Source organism: Carassius auratus, chromosome 27 (assembly GCF_003368295.1).
Source record: "Carassius auratus strain Wakin chromosome 27, ASM336829v1, whole genome shotgun sequence".
NCBI classification, from domain to species: domain Eukaryota; kingdom Metazoa; phylum Chordata; class Actinopteri; order Cypriniformes; family Cyprinidae; genus Carassius; species Carassius auratus.
Window position 1 is genome coordinate 25,546,039 of NC_039269.1, and position 12,963 is coordinate 25,559,001.

General features: G+C 36.7%; 1 protein-coding gene across 1 annotated transcript; it reads left to right on the top strand.

The window, feature by feature from the left end:
• The first annotated feature begins 1,959 nt into the window (after positions 1-1,959).
• Positions 1,960-12,214, top strand: LOC113046028 (lipoamide acyltransferase component of branched-chain alpha-keto acid dehydrogenase complex, mitochondrial). The gene is made up of 11 exons (XM_026206859.1): positions 1,960-2,263; positions 2,600-2,723; positions 2,826-2,901; positions 7,604-7,785; positions 7,871-7,995; positions 8,099-8,324; positions 8,887-9,053; positions 9,679-9,756; positions 9,869-10,060; positions 10,450-10,521; positions 11,512-12,214. Exons 1-11 carry the CDS (start codon positions 2,213-2,215, stop codon positions 11,677-11,679), a joined length of 1,461 nt encoding a protein of 486 aa, XP_026062644.1. The 5' UTR covers positions 1,960-2,212; the 3' UTR covers positions 11,680-12,214.
• The last annotated feature ends 749 nt before the right edge of the window (positions 12,215-12,963 follow it).

Below are 12,963 nucleotides of genomic sequence, written 5' to 3' on the forward strand. Positions count from 1 at the left end.
GCTCAGAGGCCGGAGGCCAAACGGAGCAGGGTTTCTAATAACAGGCGAGGTCACCCACAACGTTACAGGAGAGCTTATCAGCACTGTAGATATTTGAGAAACGCTCTGCCCCACAGGACAGGGATGGATTAAAAAAAGCAGCAAGAAATCTTAAGTGCCACTTGATATGAGATGCTTTGGACTTGTACAGCGTGTCAAAGAGAGAAGTACAATGGCATCTGTGATTATGACATGGCTGACTGGAATGTCTGATTCTAACTGTCAATCAGAGCAAACACACAGATATTTCTGTTTAATGATAAACTGGATTTGACCATTGCACCATGCATTTCCAGGCAGTGTTGTTGTTAAATAAGTTACACTATTAAAAATGATTTCTGTTAATTGAAATAAAGCTGAAGTAAATTACAATTAAAATATAAATATTAGATGGCAAAACTGTAAACTTGTTGTTCTTACTGTAAAATGTTGTTCTTACTAAACATAAAACTGTATTAAAATAAATTAAAGTTAAATATAAATAAAAAAACAGCACAACACAATTCCAAAGTAAAATATAAAACTATTTTCAGAAAAACAGGAAAAAATGTTATTACATAAATAATATTAAAATATAACTGCATCAGTTTCCATTAGTGTGTTCTTTTTTTTTAAATAATGAAATAATTTAAAATATAATTATTAATAAGTGCAATAAGCTGACAGTGTGTCTAGTTATCACAAAATAAACCCAGTGTATTAATATTTAAAATTTGATCAGCATTTTAACAGCACAATTTGCATAATTAGAAAGTTAGTCAAAATGTATATATATATATAAAAAAAAGATGAAATAGGTGCCATAAGTTGTTATAAACACGATGATGGTCTAATAATGATTACATTTTAGTACTCTAATTACTTATGTGTTCTTTAGGCAAAATGTCATAGGTGCCATAAGTTGTTATAAACACGATGATGGTCTAATAATGATTACATTTTAGTACTCTAATTACTTATGTGTTCTTTAGGCAAAATGTCATTGAGCAGAAATAAAGAAAAGTGATATTAAATGAGTAATGGGTCAAACAATGTTCTAAGTATCCGGACCAAACACAACACATGAGTGAAGATCCATGAACATATAATCCATAACCCGTCCCGTGCTTCATCTCACACAGTCAGACCTCATCACCTACTGTCGTCTTAACCCATTCATTTGAAGCAGCCAGTTAAGCAGCAGCTTAAAGGTTTTGTGGAAAAGTTCAGGGTCAAGGCCGCTGTGCTACTCTCAGCATCAGAGGAATGATTGCTTAACTGAGGGACAGAGACCTCAAGTTGGTGTAAAATGATACATTTTTCATTATTTCAAATATGACACAAAACCATAAATCCCTGTGGGTTCCATCATGAATCTGCTGTTTTGGCTAAGAGTTTTATTATTGTACTGAATGTGCACTTGTAGAGTACTACAAATCTTAAAAGCATATTTAAAAAAAACTGTACTTGTGAATAATATAACACTAATGAACTAAAATACCACTTGTACTTAAAGAGAGTACACATTTTTAACTATGTTTGTTAACACAGGTACGCTTTTAAAATGTGCATTATAATATTGTCAAGTTAGTTCGCACAGCATATGCTTTTGAAGGATTCTCTTTTAAAGTATGCTTGGCTTGCTAAAGTGTACTTTGTCACAAGAGTCTGTAAACATGTTACTGACTTTCAGTTTGGTTCTGCAACAAAATGACACATTTAAAGCTTTAAGAATTAAGGTACTTAAATAAAAATAATAATAAAACTTGAAAATCTAATGTCGTTAACATTGTAATGACAGCACAAAATTATTCATTTTTAATTTTAAGTCATTTTAAGACAGCCAAACCATATTTACGTGCTTGAGAGAACTAAACGTCCATTGGCTGGTCAAGGCAGGCCTGAGCATGACGTCAGCAGAGCGTAACCAAACAAGAGAATTCAGAGATGAGTGATGGTCAACTCGACATCACATCGGGCTCGCGATTACAGGAAGTCGTGCTTCAGTTCTTCTCCACGAAAACGTTTTCTGTTAAATAATAGGTGGTTGCAGCATTATAGTATGGTTGTTTTGTACTAAAAACGGTTGTTTTGAGCTAAGTGAGGTTGTTATTCACATCGCGGGGTTCCAGAATGTTGGTATGAAGCGAGAGATCTCCAGCGTTTATCATCTCTGTGAGAGTCTCTGGCAAACATGGCGGCGGTGACACCAGTGCGGTGTTCTCTGACATTACTGAGACGTCTGGTGAGTTTATAAACAATTATGCTTTCTATAAAAGGATATCGCATATACAAGTGTCAGAGTTACCTTGTGAAATAATTTTAGCGAACATGCACAACTTATAACATAATAATGTACTGCTGAGGTGCTCAGTCCAGTCCTCTGTTAAAGCCAGTTACATTACTGCATACACTATTCAAACAAAACAGAACTAGTGTTATGAATGCCATGAAATGTTATGCAACTTGTGTGTACATATACTGATCTTTTTTTATTTGAAAACCTGGGTTTATTGTATTAGTTAAAGCAGTAATTGGCATGAGCAGAAAGTGTTAATAGTCTTGTTTGTGTGCATCACAGCCGTGGGTTGTGTCCCATCGTCTCCAGCAGTGTCCCAGGCTCCAGGCTCTTGGACCGAGCACTGTATTTCACATCTCCACACCCCACACTTCAGTCCACTGGAGAGGCTTCAGATGCAGCCATGGTATGTGCTGCTAGCATGAAATATTGGCTTGTAAAACACATTATCACAAACACGGATCTTTTTGTGTGTATGTAATTGCTATACATTTGTTTGTACTTCCAGTGGCCTCTGGACAGGTGCTGCCGTTCAGACTCTCAGACATCGGAGAGGGAATAATGGAAGTGACAGTAAAAGAATGGTAAGCTGAGGGCACATTTGTCTTGTAAAATGCTGCAACAGATTTTAAACGGGTAGTTCACCCAGAATTGAAAATTTGGTAATAATTTACTTATCCTTATGTCATTTGTTTTCTACCAATGAACACAAAAGAAGAATGTTGATAAGCAGGCCGTTTCATGACCCATTGGTGTGTGTATATATATTAGGGCTGTCAAAATTGCTCAAAAATGACGTTCGAATATTCCCTAAAAAAAAAAACACAAATATTTGAACTATTCGAACATCTGGTTGCGCATGTTGTAAATGACGCGCAATGAGCGAGCTGTGCTAAACATAGAACTTTTCCTTGACATGAAACGATAAATAATCAAATCTCGGTTCCATTGCTTGACCGAACTCCCCGAAGCGTGCCCCATCCGAGATACTGATTGGTCTCATGTCCTTACAAATGAACGAAATGTATTTATCCGTTATGGCCTCTTGTCGTGTTGCAGACAAAGAGCTTGTTGCAGGTGATGCAAAGTAACCTTAAGTGTCAAGACGTGACTGTTTAGCTGGAGTTCCACACATTATGCCATGCTCATTTGGGTGTGCATTTTTGAGATGTGACCTCATGTTGCTAGTGGTCGAATGGTATGCTAACTGTATCTTAAATAGCTTGCATAAAACCTTATCTCGAGGGTCAACAATTTTACCTCACTTTCTCTGCTGCAGTCGAGCTGAGCTCTGCACTTGCTGCCATCTTCCATGAAGACGCTTCAACTTTCAGCAGTGATTCTGTGCCAGACAGTGCTACTCGTTTGACCCGTCCCTGAACCCTCAGGCCGCTAGCGCGCCCACTCGCAAAGCAAACAACCACGCGGATGTTTTTTTTTCCACTTTTTTTTTTATTCGAATATTAATTTTCACCTTCAAAATTCGTTTTTTAAAAACCTATTCGAATATATATTCGAATTTAGAATATCTGTTGACAGCTAATACCTAATTAGAGGCCCTAATATGTATATATATATATACAGTCTTGTTCAAAATAATAGCAGTACAATGTGACTAACCAGAATAATCAAGGTTTTTCGTATATTTTTTATTGCTACGTGGCAAACAAGTTACCAGTAGGTTCAGTAGATTCTCAGAAAACAAATGAGACCCAGCATTCATGATATGCACGCTCTTAAGGCTGTGCAATTGGGCAATTAGTTGAATTAGTTGAAAGGGGAGTGTTCAAAAAAATAGCAGTGTGGCATTCAATCACTGAGGTCATCAATTTTGTGAAGAAACAGGTGTGAATCAGGTGGCCCCTATTTAAGGATGAAGCCAACACTTGTTGAACATGCATTTGAAAGCTGAGGAAAATGGGTCGTTCAAGACATTGTTCAGAAGAACAGCGTACTTTGATTAAAAAGTTGATTAGAGAGGGGAAAACCTATAAAGAGGTGCAAAAAATGATAGGCTGTTCAGCTAAAATGATCTCCAATGCCTTAAAATGGAGAGCAAAACCAGAGAGACGTGGAAGAAAACGGAAGACAACCATCAAAATGGATAGAAGAATAACCAGAATGGCAAAGGCTCAGCCAATGATCACCTCCAGGATGATCAAAGACAGTCTGGAGTTACCTGTAAGTACTGTGACCGTTAGAAGACGTCTGTGTGAAGCTAATCTATTTTCAAGAATCCCCCGCAAAGTCCCTCTGTTAAAAAAAAGGCATGTGCAGAAGAGGTTACAATTTGCCAAAGAACACATCAACTGGCCTAAAGAGAAATGGAGGAACATTTTGTGGACTGATGAGAGTAAAATTGTTCTTTTTGGGTCCAAGGGCCACAGGCAGTTTGTGAGACGACCCCCAAACTCTGAATTCAAGCCACAGTACACCGTGAAGACAGTGAAGCATAGAGGTGCAAGCATCATGATATGGGCATGTTTCTCCTACTATGGTGTTGGGCCTATTTATCGCATACCAGGGATCATGGATCAGTTTGCATATGTTAAAATACTTGAAGAGGTCATGTTGCCCTATGCTGAAGAGGACATGCCCTTGAAATGGTTGTTTCAACAAGACAATGACCCAAAACACACTAGTAAACGGGCAAAGTCTTGGTTCCAAACCAACAAAATTAATGTTATGGAGTGGCCAGCCCAATCTCCAGACCTTAATCCAATTGAGAACTTGTGGGGTGATATCAAAAATGCTGTTTCTGAAGCAAAACCAAGAAATGTGAATATGTTGTTAAAGAATCATGGAGTGGAATAACAGCTGAGAGGTGCCACAAGTTGGTTGACTCCATGCCACACAGATGTCAAGCAGTTTTAAAAAACTGTGGTCATACAACTAAATATTAGTTTAGTGATTCACAGGATTGCTAAATCCCAGAAAAAAAAAATGTTTGTACAAAATAGTTTTGAGTTTGTACAGTCAAAGGTAGACACTGCTATTTTTTTGAACACACCCCTTTCAACTAATTGCCCAATTGCACAGCCTTAAGAGCGTGCATATCATGAATGCTGGGTCTTGTTTGTTTTCTGACAATCTACTGAACCTACTGGTAACTTGTTTGCCACATAGCAATAAAAAATATACTAAAAACCTTGATTATTCTGGTTAGTCACATTGTACTGCTATTATTTTGAACAAGACTGTATATATATATATATATGCGAGTGTATAAATGCATAACATTTATATTATAAATAAATGTATTTAATATACAAACCCGATTCCAAAAAAGTTGGGACACTGTATAAATTGTGAATAAAAACACAATGCAATTTTGTGTAAGTTTAAAAATATGCTCCACTATTTTTCGCCGCAGCATTGGGGGAATTGGTGATCCTCTGCCCATCTTGACTTCTGATAGACACTGCCACTCTGAGAGGCTCTTTTTATCCCCAATCATGTTGCCAATTGACCTAATAAGTTGAAAATCGGTCCTCCAGCTGTTCCTTAGATGTACATTTAACTTTTCTGGCCTCTTATTGCTACCTCTCCCAACTTATTTGGAATGTGTAGCTCTCGTGAGATTCAAAATGAGCCAATATTTGGCATGACATTTCAAAATGTCTCCCTTTCAACATTTGATATGTTATCTATATTCTATTGTGAATATTGTGAGATCTGTAAATTATTCCATTCCTTTTTTACTCACAACTTGTACACTGTCCCGACTTTTTGGAATCGGGTTTGTATAAACATAACATTTAAAATATATACATGCATGTGTTTGTATTTATATACTGTGACGGTCACGGAAAGACCGCACATTCAACATGGACTTTAATACACACACATACTCACAAACACACACAGAGACTGTTTAGTGATAAGAGTTTATTGTAATTATTGATCAGAGTGAATGGAATACCTGTAAATGATGTGTATTGCTCCCGTGTAGCATTTGTCCCGTGATTTTTAGAGTCCCGGTAGGAAACAATGGCAGGAATTATTGGTTCCGCTTAGAGTGGGAATCTACCATGTATTAATTGAGCGTGGGGGTTTCAGGGGCAACGCGGCCGAGTTGTTGCTGTTATTTCCTGTTTAATGTGAATGACTTAATAACATTAAAGTAGATTTATTAATTAGAACATCATGCCAATATGTTTCTTTTAGACTCTGTATATTTAGGTGAACATGTGTAAAGTGTTGTATGTGAGTTTGTCCCTCCCCATGGGGTAATGGTGCTGGCCACCAGTATAAATGTGAATGACTTTGTAATGGAAGGTAGTGTGTGTTTGTTGCTGCAGTGGAGAGTGTGGCCTGAGGGTTGTAGTTATTGTGGGTATTTTGTTTAGTTATTTTGAAATTGACCTTGTTGTTAAGGAAGTTATTTTTGTAAACTTTATTTTGCATTTGAAATTAATTTGGATGTTTCTTTTTGGTTAAGACTTTGTTCCTTCTATCTTTTTTGTCATGTTTAATTATATTATTGGGCTTGGATGATTGCCCTTTTGTAAGTTTAAATAAATATTTGTTTACATTTCAAAGTTGTGTATTCATACTGCCTCTGTTTAATTTGGCTACAAAATTTGTGGTGCCTATTATTAGGGTAGGACCATTACATATACACAAAATAAATATGCACAGTATACGCACACATTATGTAAACAAAAACTTTTATTTTTTTATGCAATTAATCATTTGACAGCACTAAATATTACATAATATTATAATATAATGACATGTTTTGCACCGTTTTAAAGTCACAATGAAATGGAAGTAGCAACAGATATTTGTGAAATTTTTGTGACAGGTTGATTACTGTTAACTAATACCATAATCAATTCTTTCAGCTAATTACAAAGACAACATGTCCCTTTTTTGTTTAGTTTAAAATAACTAAAATATAATAAAAACAGATAAACGTGAGTTTGTAGGGTTGAGTTTAAGCATATGTATATGTCAGAAGTTTATGTTACTAGTATGTCCAGTTATGACCTTTTTGCTTAAATATAAAAAGAGGTACATGAAAAAAAAAAAACATATATGGATGAATTGTTTACAGTTCTATGTAACAAGAGATATAACTTTTATTTAAAAAAAATATATAGAGAAAATTTTCATTTCATGCTGAATAAACATTACAGGTGTAAAATATTTAAGGGCTTTGTCAATTAGCATAGGAATCAGTAAATTGTAATACATTTTACCAATTGACCCATATAATATACTGAGTAAATAATATTCCAAAATAAATGTATTCTGTTGTTTTGCTTCTCTGTCTTTATGCAGGTATGTCAAAGAAGGGGACCGAGTCTCCCAGTTTGACAGCATTTGTGAAGTCCAGAGCGACAAAGCATCCGTCACCATCACGAGCCGTTATGACGGCATCGTCCGTAAACTGTATTATGACGTAGATGCTATCGCACAAGTTGGTTCACCTCTGGTGGACATCGAAACGGACAAAGTACTGGGTCAGTCACTGCTGTGGATCATAGTCTTTGAAATGTCCTTCCAGTTCAGTCATTGTGTAGTGAAGTTTGTCCTGTTGTCCTGCAGAGGGCGCCCCAGAGGAAGATGTGGTAGAGACTCCAGCAATATCCCATGAGCAATCACATCAGGAACTCGAGGGCCAAAAAACCCAGGCCACACCAGCGGTGCGCCGTCTGGCCATGGAGAACAATGTAATTTTGACTTGCATCAGGCTGTAACCACCTATAACACCCTGTCATTGTGGCTTTATCGTCGTCTTGGTCATTTCTGATTTCCAAATCTGTTCTCTACTAGATTAAACTGAGTGAGGTGGTCGGCACAGGAAAAGACGGCCGTATTTTGAAAGAGGACATTATCAGTTTCTTAGCCAAGCAGACAGGAGCTATCCTCCCGTATGAAGTCCAGAAAACCCCATCACCCACAGCAGATACCCCACCAAAAGAAAAGACACCCATCATGGCTCCTCCGGCCATCCTGAGACCCGTCTTCACTGGGAAAGACAGGACAGAGCCTCTGAACGGTGAGCGTTTATGCTGTTTCACATGGGTCATGCATATAATAATAATAATAATAATAATAATAATAAATAAAACACCTCTTCTGTGTTTAGTATATTTTTAATTGCTGATCTTTTTAATATTGAAATTATATGTGGGGAGATATTAGAAAAAAGATGATCTTATTAAGTAGTTGTCTTTTATTTATTTTCTTTTATTATCTACTATTATTTTTTAAATGTCGTGTGGTGCGACTCCCAAACAAATGTAATGATGTAATGACAAATGTACTGTGATTTTCAGTACTTTGAAAAATATATTAATACACTATTTTGCAAAATATACATATAATTGATGTGTCAAAAAAATTTTTTTACTGGGTTGCCACATATGATGTTTTCAGAGTCCATATGAAACAAACACGGATACAAAAAGCATCTGTATAAAACTTTTATAGTTATCGTTCTTGGGGAGAATGGGCCTTAAGAACTTGCTGCATGTTTTTAAAAGATATCTCCCTTTTTTGAAATGGTGACACTGTAATGTCATTGATTGGCTGTCTCTTCCATATGGCCATGAACGCAGGTTTCCAGAAGGCCATGGTGAAGACCATGTCTGCTGCTCTGAAGATTCCTCACTTCGGTTACTGTGATGAGGTGGACCTGACGCAGCTAGTGCGGTTACGCTCCGAGCTGAAGGCCCTGGCCGAGTCTAGCGGGGTCAAACTCAGCTACATGCCTTTCTTCATCAAGGTGCTCTCCTGTTACCTTCCACAACTGCCACCTGTTTCTGTTCAGAATAACACATTAAACATTCAAGGACCATCACGGTATCCGATCAAATACTTTTCCAGACATGGAAATCTAAATAAAAAATAAATTGATAAAATTATATTACAATATGATTAAACTAAAACTACTATTTTGTGTGTGTGTGTGTGTGTGTGTGTGTATATATATATACATACATACAATATAATTATATATAAAAACAAATCCATGAAAAGCAGGGAGTGTCTGAGAGGGCGAGAGAGTTTAAATGTGTACACTGTGAATATTAAAGGGATAGTTCACCCCAAAAATAATAATTCTGTCATCATTTACTCACCCTCAAGTTGTTTCAAATCTGTTTGGAGTTTGTTTCTTCCATTTGAAGAAGATATTTTGAAGAATGCAACCAAACAGTTTCTGGTACCCATTGACTTCCATAGTTAGTTTTTTTTCAAACATGCCATAGGACTTAACAGCGACCTGTGACCAACATTCTTAAAAATTTCTTCTTTTATGTTTAGCTGTTTTTTTTTTTTTGGGGTGAATTATTCCTTTAACTCCGATGTCAGATTATAATTCTATCTTGTATTTGTACTGTTTTGTTCAGGCCGCGTCACTCGGACTCTTGCAGTTCCCTGTTCTCAACGCCTGTGTGGATGAAGGCTGCCAGAACATCACATTCAAGGCAAGACCAGCCCCAAAACACTTCAGTAACATCACAGCCTTTCAGTTTGAGGCCACAGTTTGCTTAAAAGCCTTAAACAGCCTGAGTTGAGTAACAGTTTGATTGTTGTCAGGCGTCTCTTAACATCGGCGTGGCGATGGACACTCCTCAGGGCCTACTGGTGCCCAATGTGAAGAGCGTTCAGGCTCTCAGTGTTTATGAGATTGCTGTGGAGCTCAACCGTCTGCAGGCTCTGGGTTCAGCCGGACAGCTGGGCACCGCTGACCTCACTGGAGGAACTTTCACACTCTCCAACATCGGCTCGGTGAGACTCCACTCGCCTGGTTTTAGACCAAGTGTGCTGTTTTAACAGCTCTAGTGGCACCAAACTGAATTGCAACAATAACTGTTATCAAACAGGTTTCTGAACAATCTCTGTATTTCATAACGTCATTAGATGCTCGAACAGATTGCAGTTCTTTTTCATGCCACTAGTGGTGCATAAATGACGCTGTATTTGGTCTGGAGCGCTGTATCAACTTGTTTTGGGCCTCATGATGCTGTCAATTTTGAAGGTCATATATGAGAGTCTAAGAGCTTCGTTTATGAGCGAAGCACTCAAACAACAGCAGGCTTTCAATGAGCTTCTGTTTGCTATCAGCGATGATCAGATCTCTCATCACAAGGAAATTAAAATGGTATTTTTTTGTTTAGATTGGCGGGACGTATGCCAAGCCGGTGATTCTGCCACCGGAGGTGGCCATCGGAGCTTTGGGAAAGATCCAGGTGAGCTGCTTGTTAATAAAAACATTTCTTTGTATTTAAGGAGGTGATTATATTGAATAATTTGATCTACAATAAATAAGTTGATTTGATGTGTTCTTTAGTGTAGACTGTCATTATAGTAACGCATAGAACATTTGACTGGGCATAAACTCGTAAAAAACTTAAATAAACAAAAAAATGTCAAGGTGATGCAACTGTCCGGATGTCATGGGGAAAAAAAGGTTAGTTTGGCATAACCTATGTAATTATATTATTATAATTATTAATAATTATTTGTATTTATTTTATTGTTTAAATTATAGTATGGCTTTGTATTTGCATTTGAACATTATAATTTTTTCCCACTAAATTAAAGTCATGTGACGCAACCATCATGCAAAAGTGAACACACAAACAGAAAATGATATCATAGAGTGGACTCTCTTCAAATATCAGATAATTTGATCTTTTTATGACAAGGTGAGATTAGCTCAGGTTTTAAAATGTCATGTGGCACGACTCCCTAAAAACACTTCTGATAAATGCATTTAAAAAAAAAATATATGTATATATATATATTAAAAAAAAAAAAAAAAAAAATATATATATATATATATATATATATATATATATATATATATATATATTAAAAAAAATATATATATATATATATTTTACTACAATATGTACACTACGATGTATGCAAGGTTTTATTAAAATATGTATTTACTTGTGTTTACTTCATGGCTACACCAGATGAGATTTTAGAATCATTAAATTGGCACATCTCTTGAAATGGTGTAAAAGTTTACCAGAACTGTATGAAACCAACATAAATACAGTTCATGTTTTTTTTTTTTATAAATCACCTTTTTTACTGTTGTTCATCAAATTTCAGTAGGATTTCATTAGGACTCCTTGTGCTTGTCAAAGTTTTCCCTGCAGATTTTCACAGAAATTTAGCTCATTCCACACCTTTTAGCTAAAAGTCTTTTCTCTGCTTTATCCCAGGAGCTGCCCAGGTTTAACTCCTGTGACGAGGTCGTGAAGGCGTACATCATGAACGTCAGCTGGTCTGCCGATCATCGCATCATTGACGGCGCCACCATGTCCCGCTTTTCCAACCTGTGGCGCTCTTACCTGGAGAACCCAGCTTCCATGGTCCTGGACCTCAAATGAAATCAGATCTCACTGTCCATTACTTCCTGGAATGTCTTTAGGTTACTGATAGCTGCAAGACTATGTCATGTGAACACTCAAGCTTCTGCATTCACAGTCATTTGTGAGCAAAAACAACTTTAAGTTCTTTCTCTAGTTGCCTTGATTCAGATTAAACCCTGTTAATGTAACTTGACCTCACAAAACACTCGTTTTATGTTATTGAAAATGCTTTTAAGGAGCAGGCGCTGTGCATCATGCATGGTCTGAAATCCCCTGCAGGTTTTCTGATGCCCTGTTTATTGAGGACTGAGGCTGACACCAAATGGCTCTTGGACAGACATCTCATTGTCTGCTGTCTTTCTCTGAAACTTCATTCACACAAGCCTCTGTTGAGCTAACAGACAGCCACTTCATCTAAAACCACTCGTGTGTCAATGTGTCTGGATGTCTTTGTGAAAAAAGGACCATCATTTAACTGTTAAAAGAACAAACGGACCACACGTGTTTAGATTACTGAAATGTGAGGGGAATAAAGATTTTATGGCAAGCTGTATTGCTTTTTGCATAGTAAAATTCATTAAATACTGAAGGATTCAATTGGTTAATATGATGAACAGATTTCATTTAAGGCTTTTGAGATGCAAGATCTTGACGCTCAATTACATGAAACATATTTGAGCACGTTTAAGCTTCCGCTTATTAGATTTGATCAAAGTTCATACATAAAAGCTTAAATAAAAACCGTTTATCAAAGCGAACATGTCTCTTCAGAAGGCTTGGATTAAGTATGGATTAGTTTTATCTCTTCAGATAGTTTTGAAGCTTCAAAGTTTTCGTGGAATAGACTTTCAATGGAGAGACATCTTGGTCCCACTTTATATTAGGTGGTCTTAAGTACTACCGTATGTAAAAAACCTAACAAGACTTCTTCAAAATATTATCTTTTGTGTTCAGCAAAAGAATCAACAACTAAAGGGTGAGTAAAAGACAATTTTTTTTTGGTTGAAATATCCCTGTAACTAATATATATTTAACCATTGGTTACAGTATCATTTATAGTATTGCAGCATAGTTTGAAATCAGGAGTTTTGTTGATGGTGCGTCTCGAGTGAAGCTGCCGAGGACATGAGACCATGCAGGATACAAATGCACACTTCTCACTGCTGGATACAACTAACATTTGTGATAATTAATTGGTAGGCAGCATCACAACTTATATATTCAGCGTTCGGCTGAAATCAAAGAACTTTTAAGTTTGATATTACACTACAAAAGCTGTGAGAAGTTGAATGAGACAATCTT